Consider the following 22,671-nt stretch of genomic DNA (forward strand, 5'->3'; position numbering starts at 1 on the left):
CTGGAGAGCATTATGCTAGTGAAATAAGTCAGTCAGAGAAAGATAAATATCACATGATCTCACTCATTTGTGGATTATAATGAACAACATAAACTGGTGAACAAAAACAGATCCAGAGACAGAGAAGCATGGATCAGAGGGAAGGTAGGGGAGGGTGGGGGTAAAGGGGAGAGATCAACCAAAGGACTTGTATGCATGCATGTAAGCATAAGCGATGGCTGTAGAGCGGAGGGGTGAGGGTGAGGGCAAGACTGGGGGGATGAGGAGACAATGGGGGAATAAAAACACATTTTTAATACCTTAATCAATAAAATTTTTTTTAAAAAAGCCTAGGTGACCGTCACGCCCTCATGTCATCACAAGATGGCTGCCCCACGTCATCACAAAATGGCCTCTCCCACGTCGTCACAAGATGGCCACCACAAGATGGCCGGCAGGGGAGGGCAGCTGTGGGCAATCAGGCTAGCAGGGGAGCAGTTAGGCATCAATTGGGCCAGCAGGGGAGCAGTTAGGGGGTGATCAGGCTGGTAGGCAGAAGTGGTTCGGGGCAATCAGGCAGGCAGGCATGCAGGCGAGCAGTTAGGAGACAGCAGTCCTGGATTGTGAGCGGAGTGTCCGACTGCTGGTTTAGGCCCAATCCTGCAGGGACATCCCCCAAGGGGTCCCAGATTGGAGAGGGTGCAGGCTGGGCTGAGGGACACCCGTCCAGTGCATGAATTTCATGTACCAGGCCTCTAGTATCTATCATAAATGGAGTGAAATTTCTGGCTATTGTATGGCAACCTTCCTAGTTCCTGCATTAATATAAGCTCCCCTTTCTTTCCTTTTTCTTCTCCCTCCTCTCCTCCCCCTCTGGCTCCTCCTCCTTTTTTTATGTTGTTCTCTCTCTTTTGGGGAGTTGGGTTAAGGGCTTGTTTTATGCCACCATCTTTCCCTGAAGTGTCAACAGTACTTTTTACTCTTGGTTTAACTGTTTTTCACCAACAGTAATGACAGTACTAGGATCCCTGAGCTATACCTATAAAAGCAGTGGGTGTCAGGGGAGATTAATTACAATAGCAAGCATAATCAATCTCGGTAACACAAATATACTGACACCCCCTTGGCCAAGGCCTGGGGCAGCTTGGCAAAGAATCCAGGCTTCTTTCTTTCTTTTTTTTTTTTTCATTTGTGAAAGAATCAAGAACATGGAAAATTTGAGAAGTAACACTACGGGTACATTTTCTAACATTTCCCTTTTCCCTCTTACTCTCTGTCAGTTAGCCAATTTTCAATTTTCATTAGTATTAAAAAAGTAAAGACTGTGTATAAATGAAATATTTCAGCTAATTCCTGATGGTGGGTCCTAACATACTAAAGCCAAAAATGCCATAATAGTGACAATGGCGCCCTGACCAGTTTGGCTCAGTGGATAGAGCGTCGGCCTGTGGACTGGGGGGTCCCAGGTTCGATTCCAGTCAAGGGCATGTACCTTGGCTGCGGCACATCCCCAGTAGGGAATGTGCAGGAGGCAGCTGATCAATGTTTCTCTCTCATCGATGTTTCTAACTCTCTATCCCTCTCCTTCTCCCTTCCTCTCTGTAAAAAAATCAATAAGATATATATTAAAAAAAATAGTGACAATGGCATGTTTTTTTAAGATATACATTTTTATTTATATTAGAAGTTATATTCTTTTTTTAAAATTTCTTTATTGGTTAGGTATTACAAATGTGTCCTCATTTCCCATTAACCCCCAACCTCCTCACCCCCCGCCCCCAATGGCATGTTTTTATAGTTTTCGGGTATAACTGATGCTTATAGAGCATTATATTAGAGTTAATACATCCACATTCATTACACATCCACACAGCTTCCGGGTAATTAGAGTTGTGAATGATCCTGTTCTCTGACATAAATCCCTTTCCCAGTATATTGGTAATATTTGCAATGCAACACAGACGTGTCTTACTTCATGCTAAAACCCACCACAATGTTAATGAATAGAAAATGACATATGACCAAATTAATAAATGAATCAGGGAAGCTGAAATTCCTCAGGCTGTTTAAGTTTCAATCTTCTGGATGCTTTTCTCATTTTTCACTCTCATTACAGACTTTTTCTTGGCCTTAGTGGTGAGCCCTCTGATAAAGAAAAATGTTGGTTCATTCATCTTTCTTGTCCTCAGGGGGTTGCCCTGCCTTTTGGGACCGCTGCAGCCTTGGAGCCTGTATATCAAGTGGGCTTGACTAGGAATAATTTTGAAAGCTACTACACACTCCTCCTAGTTTTTCTTTAATTTTTCAATGACAGTTCACATTCAATATTATTCTATATTAGTTTCAGATGTACAGCATAGTGGTTAGAAAAATATGTACTTTATAGAGTGGTCCCCTGATATTTCAAGTACCCACCTAGCCCCATCCACAGTTATCACAATATTATTGACTATATTTCCTATTCTGAAATCTACATCTCTGTGACTATCCTGTAACTGCCAATTTGTATTTCTTAATCCCTTCACCTTTTTCACTCAGCACCCCCAACGTTTGAATGTAGATGTATTAACTCTAATATAATGCTCTATAAGAACCAGTTATACACCAAAACGATAAAAATATGCCACTGTCACTATTAGGGCATTTTTGTCTTTTGTATGTTAGGACCCATCATCAACAACTGTCAGTCTGTTCTCTATTTATGAGTTTGTTTCTATTTTGCTTGTTTATTTTGTTCTCTAGAGTCTACATATAAGTGAAATCATATGTCTTTATCTGAGCTATCTATCTTAGCATAATCCCCTAGTTCCATCCACGCTGTCACAAAAGGCAAGATTTCATTCATTTTTTAATATTTTTTTTATGGCTGAGTAGTATTCTATTGTGTATATGTACCACAGCTTTTTTATCTAGTCATCTATTGATGGGCCCTTCGGTTGTTTGGGAATGCAAATTGGTGCAACCACCATGAAAAACAGTGTGTAGGTTCCTCAAAAAATTAAAAATGGAATTGCTGTAGAACTCAGCAATCCTACTTCTGGGAATATATCTGAAGAAACCTGAAACAGTAATTTGAAAGACTATATGCACCCCTATGTTCATTGCAGCATTATTTACAACAGCCAAGACAGGGAAACACTCCTAGTTTTAATAGAACAGGGAGTTGCCGCATTTTGAAGGCTAAATGTTTCTTCTTTATACTTTCATCTTTCTTTTACTGTGCTTTTTCTCCACAGGGAAGAGTTACTCTTGGTTGCCCATGAAATCTTTCTTCCTCATCAATCAACTGCACATTTATAGCACTTCCTGGGCTGTGTCACAGTTTCGCAAGAGCAGCCACTGCTAAGCTGCCTGGTTGCTAATTATTGCTGGAGTAAATTACAAAATATGACAATATGGCACTAATAACAAGTTCACTTTCATGAGCTATAACATTAGCATACTTTTCTAACTGTGGACTGCAGACATAACCAGGGCCTGGCAGAGGGCACTGAACCAGTCCCCTCAGGTATCTGTGGATGTAGTGAGAAGGATCCCACTTTGAAGTGTGATGCCTTATCTTACTAGTCAGCTAAGAGAATCCACTGAGAATCCTTTCCAAAGAGAGGATTAATTAACAAGATTATTAGCTAAATACACATACACATCTATGTGTATATATATTCACAAGTTGTAGAAACATGTTTGATGCCCCAGGAAATTGATTATGATATGGTAAATAAAATAAATAGATTATAAGACATATATATAAATGACTCTTACATTATGAAAAAATGTTCAACCCCACTCTTAATAAGAGACATGCAAAAATGAATTATAATGGGCCAAAATATAAAAGCTTGATAATATACTCTGTTGGTGAGACTGTGGAGAAATAGGGACTCTCACACATTGCTGGTGGAAATGTGAATTAGTACAATCCCATACAGAGGGCAAATATTACAGTTAAAATGGCATATATATTTGACTCAGGAATTCCATTGTTGGGGGTATTATGCTTCAGATAGCCTTGCGTGACATATGTAAAGATTATTCATGGCAACACTGTGTAATAGCAAAAGGCTGGAGACAAACCAAAGTCCACCCAAAATGACTGGTTAAATAATATTGTACATTTATAAAGTGGAGCACTCTGTAGCTGAAGTAAAGACTAAAGAAACTCTTTATGAACTGATATGGAAAGATCTCTTAAGATATATTAAATTAAATAAAAAAATGTACATAATACGCTATCTTTTGTGTTATAAAGAGCAAAACAATCTATATTAGTATTGTTTTGTATGTATATAAAACCTTTCAAAAGAAACTAAGAATAATATTTCCATGGAGATGGAATAAAATACTGGAAAGATATTCATCAAAATGTTAGAGCCTTGCCCTAACTGGTTTGGCTCAGTGGATAGAGTGTCAGCCTGTGGACTGAAAGGTCCCAGGTTCGATTCCGGTCAAGGGCATGTACCTTGGTTTCGGGCACATCCCCAGTAGGGGGTGTGCAGGAGGCAGCTGATCAATGTTTCTCTCTCATCAATGTTTCTAACTCTCTATCCCTCTCCCTTCCTCTCTGTAAAAAAATCAATAAAATAAATTTAAAAAAATGTTAGTGCCTTTCATAAATAATGGGAATATGGGTGACTAAAGAAATTATAGAAATTTTCACTGCACTCCATAATGCATAGTTTTAAGTATAATATAACGTTTTAAATGATTTTGCAAGAATACAATCCAAGTTTATCTGTAGCATTTTGTAGCCCAGAGGTACATGCTTATGAATATAGAAGCAAGGGGTGAGGGCTGTGGAGACTGTCTGGGCCTTATTCTCTGGTTAACACTGGTCACATCCCTCCTGGGAAAAGGATTTGTCTGTACCCCCTTAGGACAGTTGGGAAAATTCCAGGGGGGCTGGAGCATAGGAGTCAGCAAGGCAAAATGCAGAAGTCAAATAAACATGAGAATGGCTGGCCCGTCCACACTGTCATATCAGAGGTAAGTACTTCTGAACAATGTCATTCCAGGCAAAGCCCACAGAAGATAATTTCTTACGGAGAAACTGTTGGGGTTATCCCAATGAAAGCAGCTTCCTGAGAGCTTGTAAAAGCAAAATTCTTTAAATAGCATTTAATTGTAAGTGTAAAAATCATGAAACATACATTTCAGAAAAAAGGCATACATCAAATTACCTGGTATAATAAGTAACCTTTAAGCAAACACTCATGCTACTACCACTGAGCTCCAGAAATATAATGCCATCCCTTCAGAAGAACTTCTCGGTGTCCCTTCTTGATCACACCCTATCCCTCTCCCGAGAGAAAAATCACTGTCCTCACTTTCATGGCGACGACTTCTTTGCTTGCATTTATAGTTTTACAACCTACTTATGCACTCTTACAGATATGCTTTCATTTTGCCTGTCTTAAAACTTTGTCTATAAGAGCCATCCATGTTGCATGGAGTTATATTTTATTCATTCTATTAACTATATAGTATTCCATTACATGCTTGTGCCACCGTTTTTTTAATCTACCCTACTGATGATGGATATTGGACTATTTCCAGGCTGGGGCATCAAGAACAATGCTGATAAAATGAACAATATACTAGGTGTATTTGGGTGCATACACCCATGAGTTTTTCTAAGGTCATTATCCTCGAGTGAAATTGGGAGGTCCTAGGGTATAAATAGCTTCTTTTTCCCCCCTAGATACTACAAAACGTTTTCCAATGTGGTTTTATCAATATACACTTCTCTTAGCAGCCTACAAAGTTCTCACTGTCCCTCATCGTCACCAAAAGTTCTAAATGCTTAGTTCAGTCAGGCTTTTTAACATTTGCTAGTCTAGTAGGTGTGCAGTAAGAGCTCATGGTTTTAATTTGCATTTCACCAGTGATGAATGAAGTTGTATGCCTCCCCATATGTTAATTGGTCATTTGGATATTTCCTTTTGTGAAGCAGATGTTCAAAACTTTTGCCTGTTCTTTTATTGGATTGCCTTCTTTTAATACTGCTTAATTTAATCCATGTATTAATAAAGAGTCTAAATGATGAATAATCAGGGTTGGAGGCCCACCACGCAGCCAGAGAGGGCAAATGCAGCAACTTACAATTTTTTAGAAAATACCTCTTTATATAATTAGCTGGCCCAAATTATTAATTGGATGATTTGGGCCTAAGCATCTGCCCACCACCCTGTCTGCTGCCAGTCATCTTCCCATGCACCCAGGTCAATGTATAATGTCAACAACAATAATTAATGTTCACCGGACTCTTACCAGGTGCCTGGTGCTGGGCAAAGCATGTATCTTATTTGCCTCTCTCTACCTCTGTTAGGCTTAGAGGCTTAAATAACCACTATGACTCAACTAGAGACTGAAATGGCTGAAAGTTGATCCCCCATCTAACTGCTTATACTCATTATTATCCTGCCTCAAAACAAAGTTTCCTTCTGGTTCCAAATTCAGGATTGACCTGTACTGTGGGGACAGCAATCATTTCTAACAGAAGAGAATATAACCAAGTACTTCGTTTCGAGCTGGAAAAATTTAAATTCCTTAAAATTATAACATAATGATTATGAAGGGTACTGACATACAGAAAGTAGGTTTACCTGAAGCTTCTTATGTCCTTGACTTATGTTTGCATCACAACCCATATGTGAATGGCAAATACGGATTCTTTCAACGTACTGCTGCATTCATAAACATTTTATTCATCTCGAAAAGGTAAAATCACATGTCCTAATCCGGACTTACGTTTTAGGATAAAAACCATGAAATAAACAATGATAGCAAACCTACCCACACATGCAGCAGCAGCAGCAGCGACCCTACACTCTCCGAGCAAGGAAAAGGACAGCCCAGCACGCTGAGTTGGGTCTCAAGGGGGCTTTCTACTCATTAACAAGCATACCACAGCAAAATGTTCAAAAGCAAAACACTGATTTCTTGGACAAGCCCCCCAGAGATCTGTGGGAAAATAAACTTTTATTTCCAAGTTCAACTGTGAATTTGTTGGAAGCTAAAAGAACTGTGCGTATTTGAAACCAAACTTGTAGAAAGGTGATCTGACTTTGAAAAGATTGTGATGACTAAGAGCTGAGCTGTGACATAGATGCATCGAACAGACTGTCGAACCTCAGAGGGAAGGCAGGGGAGGGAGGGTGGGTGGGAGGAGATTAACCAGAGAACTTGTATGCATATATGCATAAGCCATGGACACAGGTAATAGCGCGGTGAAGGCCTGGGGTGGGGGGCGGGGGCGCGCTAGAAGGGGTCAATGGGGGATAAAGGGGAGCATATGTAACACTTTAACAATAAAGATTAAAAAAACAAACTGTATTCCATAAAGTAGATGGCAGTTTTTGAAGCAGCTCATATAATAAACTTTAATTCAGAGGGTTTCCCCCACGTTTGAGGGAACCTTCTGGATTGATCGTGCTCCTGGGTCCCGTACGGCTTGGAAAGCTATGTTCTTTCTCCCACCAAGATCCTGCTCAGGCTTGTAGTTTTGTTTGAAAGAATAATTTTCAATGTCCCTTCTGGGCTGAGCATTGATCGTCCCCCAGCCCCCCACTGTTGGGTCGATTAAATCCCACTGTTTGCCTCACACTGTGCAAGAGGGCAGATGGCATTCTGTGGCTTACAGTGGTCGGCAAACTCATTAGTCAACAGAGCCAAATATCAACAGTACAACGATTGAAATTTCTTTTGAGAGCCAAATTTTTTAAACTTAAACTATATAGGTAGGTACATTGTTATTAACTTAGTTAGGGTACTCCTAAGGCTTAGGAAGAGCCACACTCAAGGGGCCAAAGAGCCGCATGTGGCTCGCGGGCTGCAGTTTGCCGACCACTTCTCAGAAGTTTGGAGGCAAAGAAATGCAGGCATTGCAGGGCAGAGTCACTGATAAAAGGCAGGAAGAATATGAAGGGCACCCAAAGGGTCTGCCAGAACAGTGTCCAGGTCTTTTATTTTAATTTCCTTTCTAAGTCCAGAATAATATTTGGGACATAATAGTCCCCTGATACCGATGGACACATAGACCCAATATCAGAGTGGTATTGAAGAGTGCTTACAGATACACATTAAATCCTAACAGATAAAAGAATGTGGGAAAAAAGAAGGAACAAGAAAGGGTGAAGAGACACCAGGGAGTCATCTCTACTCACACTTTCTCGTAAACCTTGTTGGCATATTCTGGCCACTGGATCATGCACACCACTCTGTTGGGCATGGTCATCGTGGTTGCGAAGTAGCCCTGGGGGAAGGCCAGCAGGAGAGCCAGGACCCAGATGACAAAGATGACCACCTTGGTGGCTGTTCCTGTCAGCCGGGGCTTGAGGGGATGGATGATGGCCATGTACCTGGAACAGAGAAGAAAGGACAAAGTTCCGACTTAGTCACCAAAATCTACATTAGATTATGTATTGTTCCTCCCAAGGAAAACTTCCCGAAAACCCTTGACTCCTGGTGAGTTTTATAACTATTTTCTTTTTAAAATTAAATTAAATATTTTTTCATCACCATTTATCTCCCCATCCCCTCTTCCACCTCCACTCACCCCTCTCACCCCCAATCACCACCTGTTACAACTATTTTCTGATACCTCTTTCATAGTCTATCCATAAGCATTATGATTCTTGTGACATAAAATACTAAATCCACAAGAAAAATAAGGCAGAGTTTCTATTTCAGATCCCACCAAGCAACATTCCAGGAGAGACGTTTTCATCCCAGAAACGCTGAAGCTAGGGGCACGATGTCCAAGTATAGGTCAGTGGCTTACAGCGAATCAGAAGAAAACAACAACCAAGGTCATAAATGTATTCAATATAAAGACTATCTTTTTCCTTTTTGGAGAAAGGAATAAACAATCCTCCATTAGCCCATACAATCCTGGAGATATCCTCATCAATTCTTTGTACATCTAGAAGACAGTGTGTGATAACAACCCTTTGCTTCGTGAGAAGGAAGAAAGTCTCCACCTGCTGAGACGGACACACTAGAGCCTGTAAAAGGACAGGGTCCGTGAAAGCTCCTTGCAGGAAGAGGAAGGGGAAGCAAAGTGAATGATGCCTCAGGGCCTGGGGCCCTTCCTCCATCTCTCACACCTGGGACCTGGCACTCAGTGTGTGCACGCATTTGCATTTGTGTGCAGCCTCTGAGGGACAGTGCACCTTTTAGGAATAAGAAACATTTTAATCAGCATTTCATATCAGTTATCATCACATCAATGCTGCCTCCTCCATTTAAAAAAGGCATATTCTTTTGTGTGTTTTTCTTGCAAAGTGTATGGATCCATTCCTTAAAACATGCACGCATTTTGTTCAGAGTAGGAATGAGGTCTTATACTGCCTTTGGCGTTTAAATATTATCTGGTAAATCCTCAGAATGGTGCATTTGATTCTCAGACATGCAGGTGTTTCTGGCTTCCAGGGACAAGAATGGTCAATGGAGACTTAAACAATGAGTAGACAGCAGCACAGGTGTCAGCTGCCTCCACATAATTCCACAGAATTCTTTCTCTACACTCTTTGGACTTCTAGGATCTCGAGGCCAGAACTGGGTTACAAGTAAAGCAATTTCAATCAGTATGCACGCCACGCATTCACTGGGCACCTGCGGCATGCAGAACACAGCGTTTCCTTCTGGGCTCTGAGCTTCTAATTTCTCCAGGGAGAAAAGGCACATAAATAATCAGCCACAACGTGACAGTAGGATGTTCAACCTCCAGCGGTAATGTGGTAAATACCTTGAACCTTAGGGAAGCTGCAGAGGTAATCAAGCCTTGGACTGGCAGGTGGACTATTGGAGGCGAGGACAGAGGCATGCGTAGCTGGATTTGGGGTGAGCCTGTCTGAGTATCTGGCTTGGAGGGCAGGGAGCCTTCAGAGCCTCCCTCCCTTCTCTGTGTTGTGATTAGATCTCGCTTCCTGTCCAGGAAGCTTGATGGCTCAGTTTTTATGAAGGCGGTCCTGAGCTTCCTTTTAGCATCCTAAATTTAGAATACCTTTCCCACATTTTCTTGCCAGGGACCTACACTTTCCTTCTCTGATCTCTACTAGTAGAGCAATGCCACTGAAGGTTCAATGCATTAGAAGGCCTCAGGTGAGCTTTTACAGAGATTTTCAGGAGTGCTGATAACCTCCAGGAAGGGAATTCCAGAATCTTTCCCTCTGTCTCTTTTGGAAAGAGGGTAGATGATCTTGAAGTTAAGATAGAGTGAAATTAGAAAGAGACTTGAAAAATATATTGTATTGGGGGTGAGGAGTAATTTGTAAATTTCTGGGCAAGTTTCCCTGGTTGAGTTGGTGGCTTTAGAGCCTGTGACCCAAGTGCCACCTACAGAACATCAAAAGGGCAGAAACAACCCTCAGGATGTTGTGACTCAAGCATTGTCTGTCTTCTTTAGGTTTCTCCGAGGGGCCACAGCTACTCCCAAGGGAGGTCCTGTATATGGTAGGTTTGAGGACCCCCCATTCCTGGGATGGTTTCCTGAAAAGAACCCCGACAAGTCTTAATTTCCATCCTGAATCTGCCTCTTTCTTGCCATGTGACAGCAATAGAGCATTGATTTCCTCTCCAGTGTGGGGTTGCTGTGGATGGGGGAACCTCAAAGTCAGAGCCAAGAAAGGTGAACCTGTGCAAACACTGTCCTGTCTTCTTTCCAATTCAGTGAAGGGCTGGACCCGGATGGTCATGGCCAGAACCTCTGAGTTCTGGCATTAAACTTGTAGGCTTGCTTATTGGGTCATTTCCCAGAGGCAAGATCTTTCTTCCCCTAAGAGCCGGACACATGCCCATGAAGATGCCTTCCCTTTTCAGCACCGCCCAGGCTCCTGCTCTCACTGCGGCTGTGCATTCTCAGGCTTCTCAGGGAATTAAAGAGGATGCCCAGGGGAGAACGTGCTAATTACATTACCCCCTTTTAATACTATCTCAAATATTTTAATCTGCTTTTAACTCAGGATAAGTGCTCAGTCTTAAATAAGCAAACCCTAACACCCCTCCCCTTGCCCAAGCTGGCAATACACCATTCAGAATTTAATGTGACTGGGGCTTAGGGAGGATTGCATCAGTATATTGGTACCGTAGCTCCGAATGGGTGGCAGCGAGCCATGTTTCATCTCTATTGCAACAACGGCAATTTGAGAGCCCATTTCAGTTAACTCTCTGCCGGTACTTGAGTGTAGGAGCCATTTCAGTGACACATGAAAGTATTACCCACATAAAGCCAGAGAGAATAAAAAAGATTGGCTTTTAAAAATGTATATATTTTTATTGTGTAGAAACATAGCCATTATAAAGCTCCCTCCTTTATTTTTTCCCCCTTTCTTTTTTCTCTTTCTTGCAATCTTTACTTCTAGGGTTTGTGTGACGTGCTTCATTCTTATTTACCCCAAAGCTAGAACTGTTTGGCTACTTTGTCCACAGATGGAAGCGTATTTTTTTTTCTTTCCTACTGCCCATTTCTAGCTTGGATTCCTTTACACATTCATGTATTTGTTTGTAACCACACCGAGCCATTCTCGAGTATTAGATTATAAGTTATCACTGAGCCAGTGCTGTGAAGCTCTAGGAAAATGCATTCAATAAATATTTATCGACTGCATTGTGCTCATGGGACTGGAAGACAGTCAATGAAACGTCGTCCTAGTTTACGCATTCATCACCAGGCTGCCAGGGGTCTGGAGGCTGTGTGGGACGTGGATTCTGTTCTCCACTTCAGCTCGTTCCAAGTCCCACGGAGGGCCATCGGCTCTGTTTTGAATTGTATCTGTTCTCCCAGCTGAAAAACTTGACGTGCTGTCTTCCTCTTACATGACTATACTTTATAAAAAGAACTCTCCATGTAGTCCCCTAAATCTGGCAAAATATAAGACTGCAGGTTTTTTTTTCAAGGCAGAGTGAAACAACTTTATGGGGGAAAATAATCCAGTCTTCTGACAAGCACAATGGCCTCACAGCTTCCTCCTATACTATTCCGACATCTTCCGGAGAGAGAACGTGTTTCCTCTACCTGGAGATCTGTCCTACCATGCCCTTTTCCCACAGCCGTTCCCCACCACTCCAGTCCCCACCCCCCTTTACCCTCACTCACTTCTTCCTGGGTTGGTACACGTTCCCTTTAAAGGACTGTATCTTCCTGGGTTTAAATGACCAAGAGTGGTGACAGCTGAGAGCCTGGCTGCTATAGTCTAGCTTAAGGGTTGGCATTTTTTTTTTGTAAAGAGCCACATAGTGAATATTTTAAGCTGTGTGGCCCATACGGCTTCTGTCGTAGCTACTCAACTCTGCCTTTGTTGTGCCAAAGCAGCCGTAGACAAGACAACTATTGGGGATGCTTGTGTGCCAATAAAATTTTATTTTCAAAAACAGGTGGTGGGCTGGACTTGGACCCCTGGGTCATAGTTTGCTGATCCATAGTCTAACACATGGAGGACTCAAACTGAAGCTGTCTGGGGGGTGAATCTCACAGCCCAGAAGCAGTCAGTAAGGTGCTCAGCCACCAGTCACAACCCAGAATCTTGCCTCTTGTCCGAGTACCTGTACAGTGGTCTCTGAGCTCAGGATGCTTTTCCTCCCATCTCCTTCTGGCTGACTCCTACTTATTGTCTTGGCTTGGCCCAGTCATCAAGTCCTTGTGGCTGGGTTAGGTGCCCTGCCTTTACTGCTGTGAAGGTCTCTAACCTTGTGCCAACCACACTTCACTTTATTTACATATCATATCTGCCTCTTCTTTCTTCATCCTCCACAGATACCTTGAGGTTTGCAGTTGCTGTGACTTACTCCTGTCAGTATCCTTGGCCTCCCCGAGCCTCGTAAATGTAGTAAATACGCAATAAAAGCTTAATTGAATAAATAAATATACAAATTTCTTGGCACATAGCAGGGGTTCTGTAAATGGCTTTGGAATAAAAATAAATGCAGCAGGAGAAACACACACACACACACACACACACACACACACACACACACACTATAATTTTATTCCTTCCAGTCTGAATGTGTGTGAGAATAATTACTGCTCTGTGTTTTCTGTTATACAGACATCCAGGATTATCCTTCAGGAGTGCCCTACTGGATCTGAGTCGTCAGAATTTCCCATGTCTTGACATTAAATCCTTGCATCAATTCTCAATCCATATCAGTTGATTAAATTCTGCATTGGCCAATATGTTGGGAACTGTGCAGAATTCAGGTTTTCTGGTGTCACCCTCTGGCTCTTCCTAGTAACAAGAGGCTACTCTGTCCTTCCCCCTCCCAGTTTTTCCATCTCAGGGACCACACAGCCTTTCTCCCTGAGATCAATAACATTCCATCAGTTGGGGTTTTCTCCCAGGACATTTCTTTAATCTCCCAAATCTAGGCACTTGATTTGGCCAGATCACTTGAGCAGCAACTTTGTCTATTCAACCAGGCTCAAGCTCACAAAACTATAACCGGAGAGGCCCTGGAGCAGCCCACAGAGATGACCCAGAATTCACACACTACCAAGGCATTCTTGGTAATGGCAGAGCCCCTCAAGCCCTGCTGCCATGTTATCCACAATTCTACAAGGCATGAGTTGTTGGTTTCTGCATTGCATGTGGACTCATTTAAAAAAGTGCCAGCTGACAGGCAAGGGAGCAGTCAGTAAGATCATAAGAAATGGATGCAAAGACAGATGGAACCAAGAGCCTGTAACAATTCAGAAGGAACTGAAAGAGGGATGCCCCTGACTGTTGTCCAGTCTGCCCTGCCACACACATGTTGAAGAGCCTGTGTGGTTTAAACATGGTTCAGATACAGAGTCTCCTGTCAGGAACATTCATAGCTGATTTATGTATCATTTCCAAGATCTGGATACAATCCAAATGTCCACCAACAGGCGAATGGATAAAAAATATAATATATTCATACAATGGCATACCACTAGCAGTAAAAAGAATGCATACTGACACACACACTTAACAAGGACAAATAGCAAACCAACATTATGCTAAGTGAAAAAGCCAGACAAAAGCATAGTATATATTCATGATTTCTCTCACATGAAGTTCTAGAACAGGCAAACCTAACTCATGGTGATAGAAATTAGACCGTTCTGTATTTTGTAGGGGCATGGTTAACTTGGGTGGTATGCCTTCATGAAACCTCATTGTACTTATACCAAATGATAATTACACCTAAAAAACACCCCAAACCCTGATGACTCAGCCTTTAAAGCAGAAAACTGTACCAATGGCCCAATGATCCTCTGCTTTTTTGGTCAACTGAGGTGTGTTATAAGAAATACATCTGGCCAGGGGAAGGTCAATGGGAAAAAAAGGAGACATATGTACTACTATTTGTAATACTTTAAGCAATAAAATAAAATTAAAAAAAAGAAATACATCTGATTCTGTTACCGTGACCATTATTAAGGAAAAGCTCGATGCCATTCTAAACACCATCTGGAAATGATTAAAAATAGTTCAAATGAGAGATTTGCCATCAAATGAATCTTAGATGTGGGAAACCAGGTGGGCCAGATTTGGGGGAGCGCTGGTTACCACCGGGAAGGAGCAACACCAGGAGTATCAGTCAGTTGATCAAGGGGAGGCTGCGATTCCCAATAGAAATCCCAACCTTCAGTGTTTGACTGGGAATGGGAGTAGCTGGGGTGAAGCAGGAGGACAGAGCATGCAACTTTTCTGGGAGGAGAAATGACAGCCAGTCCATAGAGCGATGGAACCTTCCCATCTTGAAGGTTCTTGCCAAGCATTCACTTCAGCCACTTAGGAGCTTGGCACACCACATGCCATTGCTTTCTTCTTGTAAAGGGTGTTCATACTTGCATTGGAGACACCAGTCCTGAGCCTGATCTGCACGGGACAGATAGCCTGCGCCATCAGATGGTGCCACGGTCAAACTTCACTCTTTGGTGGCATTCCCACTTTGGACATTTGGAACTAAAACTCAAAGTGTAGTGACACATGAGAGACTCAGGTTTATAGAAATTTGACTGGGGAAGTGCTGATCGGGCCACATTGGCTCCAGTGGCAGTCGAAAGCAGAGAATAGAGTTTGGAATGCAACTTTGAGATTTTAATTACTAACAAGGGGGAAAAAAGAATTGAGTTGATTGAATTTTATGGCTTTAGTGGCAACTTAATAATGAGAGGAAGTTCACATTTAGGGCATTGTCAGCACTGTGCTTTTTTGTCTCACTCTCACTGGAGAATTAAATAACCCTCTCCGGTCAGCTAGGTAGGAAAGTGTAGTTGGCCATTATCAGAGATGGGACTTTTTCCTCTTTTCACGCGGTGTGGCCTTGATACTAAGTTAATTAATGTTTTTCTTCTGACTAATTTTGAAGTATGTGTGAGCAATGTTCAAGATTTCTTTCTTGCAGGGCTGAAACCCCCATTTCAGGCCTGGGTTTCCCAATTACCTGCCACCGTCTTCCCTTCAGATGACCATATGCTTGACTTTTAAGTTCAAAGCAGAAAACTTAAAGCAGGGGTACTTGAGACAGAAGAGTGGGGTGAGTGGGGGTTTCAGAGAAAGCAGTCTCTCTTCTCTCACAGATCTCCTTCATTCACCCCATAAAGGAGGATCTATGGGCTGGTATCGGGGTGATGTGAGTGGGCCACTCATTATCAAGGCTGTATAAGGGCAACATTGGATCTTGTTTTTATTGAAAATTTTGATATTTTTCTCAACATAGATTTTGAACTAAGTTTGCTATTTTAAATTTTGTATTAAAATATTATTGTCTTGATTGCTGAATTCTTTTTGTTCCCTCTTAAATTTTGTACCTGAGGTGAGTTCCTCACTTGCTTCACCCTCACCCTGACCCTGGTAATATCTCCCAGTCAAGTACACAAGGCAGACAGTCACTGAAAAAATGAACTATATTCAGACTCAGGTAGTGTGCGACCATTGTTGGATGATGTTGACTATGTCGGCCATCTGATTATCAGTTATTCATGCGGTGTCCTCTGTCTGCATACAGCCTTGTAATGCCCCAGATGTCACCAGACCATGGGTGGCACGTTGGCGGAAGCCTGGAAAATGATTACTAACATGAGCAGCATGGAGGTTGAGCAATCCTGTTCTACAGAGTATAATTTGGGCATCCTTGCTACAGTGATTTTGTCTTTTATTGTATAGTATTTACTTTATTTATTAATTGATTGATTGATAGTGCTTTCTGAGTTAAAAATCTTTTGTTGGCAAAAGTTATAGGCTTAATAAAAAATTAAGGAATAGATTTCTACTTTTCATGAAAGTTAATGATGAATGTATAACCCAAACAAAGGGATTTTAGACATTTACCTTGTATGGGGCCAAGTGTTAAAACTGAATACATGTAAACCGGAAGACACAAATTTGTTGAAGAAGCAGAAACACCTACCCCAAAAAGTTAGTAGTTACTTTAAGACTGGACCCAAAGACGTCGATTTAGTATATGAAGGGCAGACGATATGCTTGCCCACCATTCTGTGAAGCACGACCTTTTATTTAGATTAAAAGACTGGTCTAAATTAACTTCTCTCTTTTTCAGTTCCAATGTTTCTTGTGCACAAACAAAAGTTCAAGTGATAGCTATTAATACATTGGCTCAGCAGAAGAATTGGCAAATAGATAAATGATTCTAATTTTACCTCAGTGTCATTAGTTTTTTTAAATAGGAGATCAGCTCATTACAATAATGGTTCAGTTCTTTCTTATTCCAACTTATGGATTCAAGTATTTGGAAGGTGAAACAACTGACATTGTTTTGAATGTTATCATAAACTAATTTTAGACTTCAATAGTGAAGATAAATTGTTTTGTTTTGATACTAATATGAATACAATATGGTAAAAATAATGTCCGTACTAAATTAAGAAACTTATGAAATAGAAATGTACTTGGAAGAGGTTGCGACACATAAATTTGCCAGTGTCTAAACAAGCTGTGATATTTTACCAGTTGATTTAGAAGCTATAGTTGTTGAAATTCACAAAAATTTTTGTAGGTAGAATAACTGAACTACATTTTTTAATGATAAATTTGATGATAAATACAAAAGTATATTTTAATAGGATTTTACAAGTGTTTGAACCTTTGACAAATATTCTTATAAATTGACCTAAGTAATAGTGTTGAACTTTTTGGAATTGAGTACTCTAAGTTTTAGATGCATCTTGTTTAAAATTAGTTGAAAATCATTACTGTACATTTTTCAATGAATATCCCAAAATTTTAGGTTCTGAAACTTTTATAAAATTGCAAATTTTGAATATAAATCTGGCAAACATAAACACATTGAAATTTCTTCTTATAAAATCAAGAGAACTGTGCAAGATAAATGATGAAAGCTCTGTGGTATGCACAATTTAATTTTGAAATTCTTAAATTGCTTTTAGGAAATTTTGCCTTGGGTGAAGAATCATTTGATAGATCTATTTTTCAGTAAACAATTTATATTGTGTATCAGAGTAGACTGGTATGAAGTGGGTAGGATTACCATTTTGGAGTACCTAAATTTTTAAAAATATATATATTTTTATTGATTTCAGAGAAGGAGAGAGAGAAACATCAATGTTGAGAGAGAATCATTGATTGGCTGCCTCCTGCACACCCCCCACTGGGGATGGAACCGTGACCTCCTGGTTCATAGGTCAATGCTCAACCATTGAGGCACACTGGCCAGGTGCTCCCTCCACATGTTGATGGGAAAACAAGGATAGAGGGTTGAGTGAGGAAGGACAGAGTCTTGTGGCTTCTGCTGGTGAAGGTTCCCAGAGAGAATGTCAGCCTCCAAGGGGACATATGAAGGATGCTGGGATCAGGACTGCCAAACAGAGCAAGAGTCCAAGAGAGGGAAACACACTTTCCAGAAATAAACACTCCCAAGGCTTGTGTTTACAGACCACCCTGTGGCCCGTCCTGCTGTGACGGAGGGCTGCGTCAGTCTGCCTCCCCCAGCACTAGAGCCCCTCCTGTCTGAGTTATGGCTTAACTCCTCCCATGGAGCTCCGGCACAGAACATACCTCTTTCCCGCTTCCCCTTGTTCTTACTCTTTGCTTTTTCAGCTACTTAATCTCTCTTGAAGTGATTTCTGAGAGTCTCAGAATTCTCTTTGCAAAGAAGGACTATTGCTGGGTGGTGATGGCTAACTGATATAAAAGCCAGAAGGGAGCAGACAGTGCCTGGTGCAGTGGGTACAGGACACATGGCCAGTCTCCTCTCACATCTTTGTGATGCTTCATGCCCAGAGGCACCATAGTATCTTCTCAGAGGCTCTGCACCCAGCTTAAACCCAGGAACCCAGGGCACCAAATGCTTATAGCAGCTTAAACTGTCAGTGGGACAGGTTGGATCCAGGGCCAGGCGCCCAAAGATACTCAAATAGCAAAAGGCCAATGACTCATGGAGTCAGCTTAATAGCTTAATAGCTGTTGTCAAGGACTGAAGTTCTCAATTTACAACTTAAATAGTATTTCAAGGGAAAAAATAAAGTGGAGCAGTATTTATCATCCCCACAGTCCCCATGTGTGAATTCCATGAGACATTTAAGCATGATAATTGCTAAAACATGGTGTCACAGGCTAGTAAAGGGGCGCTAAGATTTGACCAACTACACATTGTAACTCCTCTAAGGGTGACTGGAATGAATTGGCTCCCTGCAGGGGAACCCCAAGACCAGCTTCTGTGAAGGAGGAGCCCGATTTGTTCTCCCCTGCCTCTCCCATGATCCCCCCTCCATTTAGCATCCTGTCTCACTGCCTCTTTTATAAATCTCATTTCTGAGAATGTTTGTTGGAGGCTTGCCAGAGAACCGTTGTGACAGCAGGAACTAGTGGGCATTGTCAGAGGACCAAGCACGTACACTGTGCAGGTGGGGATGCACAGGCAGAGAAAAGCACCTCCCCCAGCAAGAAGGAAGCACACGTGGAGGGCAGGTACTGGCGGGACATGGGCCTTGCGGAGAGGGGCCCAGACATGCCATCTGACAGGGCACAGCCCAGCCTCTTCCAGCTTCCAGAGACCTCCGTGCCTTCCTTCCTGCCTGTGGTGGTTGCTCCCTAGGGAGATGTGGGTCTTCATTTTGATAACAGCCCACAGCAGAGGAGGTGCTGAATTTGTGCTTACTAGAGTAGTGCAACAACTAAAACAAAAACTCCTCCAACAACGAGGCAGAAGGAACTGAGTTCTTGTCTTTTCTTTTTCTGCCACCAGCTGGTGTGAGCTTTTGTCAAATCATCTTCTCTCCAAGTCTTGGTTTCCTCACTAGTGAGCAGTTTCTGGAGATGCTCTGTGTGGACCGAGTACAAGTTTTGCTGAGAGTCTCGCTCCTGAAAGTGGAGCTGGGCCACTTCTCCCAGCTCTGGTGAGGTCTATTCCTTCCCTGATCCCTGTTCCATCTTTTTTTAATTTTTGTTTTATTATTATTAAAAAAAACTTTATTGTTGAAAATATTCCTGTCTCATCTTATAGGATCTCTCAACCAGCACCTCTCAAAGTCCCCCTAACCCCATCAGAGGTGGTCAAATTCATAACAGACAGATTGTTTGTTACTTATTTACTTATTTATTATGGATTTTAGAGAGAAAGGGAGAGGGAGATAGAATGAGAGAGAATCATTGATCGGCTTCCTCCTGCATGCCCCCCTACTGGGGATTGAGCCCATAACCCAGGCATGTGCCCTGACTGGGAATCGAACTGTGACATTCTGGTTTGTAGGCCAACCACTGAGCCACATCAGCTGGGCCATAACAAGCACTTTAATTCTTCCATCTCATGAGATTACTATGAAGATCAAATAAGACAAAAATTAGCGACTTGTAATGTTATATGAGGTATTGTAGGGGCATTCAGTTATAGAAAGAGGCATGCCACATTCAGAGCTCTAGAAAGATTGTAGACAATTGGGGTGAATGCTGGCAGAGCAGAATGGCTGGCCAACTATCTAGGGAACCTATGGTGCCCACACCTGACTTGGGCAGGGACTTCGACAGATAAGTATGTCCTACCTACCAACTTATATAGTCCTTTAGGAGAAATTTTAGGTCGAGGGTAACTCACTATACTAGAAGCAACTTGGACCAGGGATCGGGTGAGTGTGTTCCTGTTCATTGTTTGCAGATGGTACAAGGGACCTCAGCGGTGACGCAGACTTTTTAGGATGGGGAAGAGAATTAGAGGCTGGTCAGTCCAGTCCTTTCACTGGATACATGAAGATACAAAGGCCCGGAGAGGTGGCATGAACAATCAAGGTCAAGTGTAAGGCCAAGTTGTGCTTATAGCCAGTGGTGGGTCCAGAAATTCTATATTGGAAGAGCTAAGGGAAGAATTCTAGTTGAGGGGAAGGGGGTTCCCTATCTTGAAGTTTATTTTGTGTAAGACTTTACATAAGATTGAAAAGGTGTCAACTGTCTATATCAGAAAATAGGAGAAGAGCTAATACAGATGGGAAAAAACTAAAGTCACCCTCTGCTACCAACACAGCTTGATGCCCAAGGACTCTGTCTTCTGCTCTTCTCTCTTCTCACTAGATGTGGCCATCAGACATTTTTAGGTGAAGGGGGAAGAGGGCAGGTCCTTCTGTGTCCACATAGCATTGACCCCATCCTCCAGACTAGGCAGCCCGGCCCCACCCCTGCTAGTGTCACAGAGAAGCAATGGTGAGGAGCTGAGTTGGGTCCAGCCTTGTCAATGGATGCTCACTATAGAGAGATATCTGTACTTCCACCCATGTTCATATTTAGAAAACCAGGGAAGTGATTTCTAGCAACAAACTCATTAGTTCCAACCGCTATTACCAAAAAGCAATTTGAAGAGCTAACAGAATTCATTAAAATGGGATTTTACTTATAATAATAACTGCAAACAGAAAAGATCATAATTATGCCCAGCTTTACGTGACCAAGGTGGGGGCATGAGCCCTCCTCCCACTGTGTGTTGAAGGGCTCTGACCTTCCAAGGCCTTTTCTGTGCCTAGGCAACAGGTGCTCAAACAGATTAAAGACTCTGTTTGAACAGCTTCAATGCCTTTGTTTCTGTTTCATGGCCACCCGGCTGGCTTCACTGCCTCTCCTCCCAACATTCTCTTTCTTTCTTTTTACTTTTATTTACTTATTTATTTTTACTATGTACGTTGAGTGGTTGCCAGTGGATGACTGGCCAACTGACAAAGATGGCTACGGGCCACTTCCAGAGCTATTGTCTTCAATGATCTGGATAGTTTATACTCCAAGTGGCTCCTGGAATCTCACTGCAGCTATGTCATGGAATGGGAACCCACTTGAAATAAAGCAGGATAGTTGGGTCCAACAGATTTGATATGGCTTTTTTTTTTTTTTTACCATGGTGGGGTCAACATGTAAAAATATTTTCTGATTTCAAGTAATATGCAGAAAATTATTTCTTACCCAAGCCTTTCCCCCTTCATTATCCCTACCCCTCTCAGGATCCTTTGAAAGGATTAGAGATGGGTTCGGGCCTAGGAAGAGGATGGAGGATCCCAGTAAAACACCCGAAATAGTAATGGTTCAATTTCTAGTAGCATCATGATGCCTTTGCAGTTAAGACTCATCCAGTTACAATTGTCACACTGTATATTCAATAAGTCAGCAACCATCCACTCTCCTCTGGGAAAGCAGTGGCCCATCCCACTCACCTTATTCTCTGAGCATGGTGCCTTTCCCTTTCTTTTTCTGTCTTTTGTGTGCTAATTATGATATATTTACTTCAAAACATGATTGTTTCAGTTGACATATTGACTAAAATTTAAATTTATGTTTCCTGGCAAATATCTGTGAAATATAATTACCCCATATGTATTTTGTTTTTAATTTACATTCTTTGTTGTTTGAAGTATTACATATGTCTCCTTTTCCCCCCATTGACTTCTCCCCAGTTGCTCCCACTCCCCAACACATGCCCTCACCCCCTTACTGTCTGTGTCCATTGGTTATGCTTATATGCAGAGCATGGTGCCTTTTATTTCAGATATCCAATGCACCATCCTCTGGGATATGATACCTAACCACTTTCTAGAGCAGAGCCAGGTGGTGGCCCACCACAACCTCTGTTCATCCCCTCTTCCTTACTTACAAAATCCTAATTCAAATTCTCACCAAAGAGATGTAAGTGGAAGGTGTATAAGAGTTCCAAGAGAGAGTGCACCTTTCTCCCTTCTCTTCTCCCTAGAACTTTTTGTTGCCTAGACTTTAGATACAAAGACTGAAATCTCAGCTGTCACTTTGGACCATGAGGTGGCCTGATAATTGAAGTCACATGTGGGAGAGCAGAAAGACAGAAGGCCACTGGTTTTCAGGTAAGTCTAGCATTTGCATGTCTCTGGCATTCTTAGAGTGTCAACCAACTTCCCTCTGGAAATGAATTGAATGTAATAGAATAAACAATCGTGTTTAAGACATAGCCGTCAGGTCTCAGGTACTCTCATCTGCTCTGAATCCTGACAACAGAATTTAGCTCTTGTAAGTGGATACTGTAAGTAACAGAACCTAAAATGTGGCATTAGATTATTGGAGAAAGGGAGGGCAGATATTAAGGACTCAGTGATTGCAGGTTCCCTCATTGTGCAGTGGCAACTCATTTGGTCAATACATGCACTTTGGAAGCCAGATCTCAAGCTGCTAGAGCCTGGAGAACTAGGGCTGATGGTATTTATGAGCTCCTTTATTGCTGTTTTTGTAAGGCCCTATGAGAGTGATGAAC

General features: G+C 41.9%; 1 protein-coding gene across 1 annotated transcript in view; it reads right to left on the reverse strand.

Annotated features, from left to right (window-relative positions):
• Positions 1-22,671, reverse strand: part of TACR1 (tachykinin receptor 1) — a 129,352-nt gene that overhangs the window by 53,575 nt on the left and 53,106 nt on the right. Inside the window, exon 2 of the mRNA XM_006102927.3 lies at positions 8,142-8,336. Within this exon, the coding sequence (XP_006102989.1) occupies positions 8,142-8,336 (195 nt within the window). The remainder of the gene's footprint in view (positions 1-8,141; positions 8,337-22,671) is intronic.

Source organism: Myotis lucifugus, unplaced genomic scaffold (genome assembly GCF_000147115.1).
Source record: "Myotis lucifugus unplaced genomic scaffold, Myoluc2.0 scaffold_444, whole genome shotgun sequence".
Lineage (NCBI taxonomy): Eukaryota > Metazoa > Chordata > Mammalia > Chiroptera > Vespertilionidae > Myotis > Myotis lucifugus.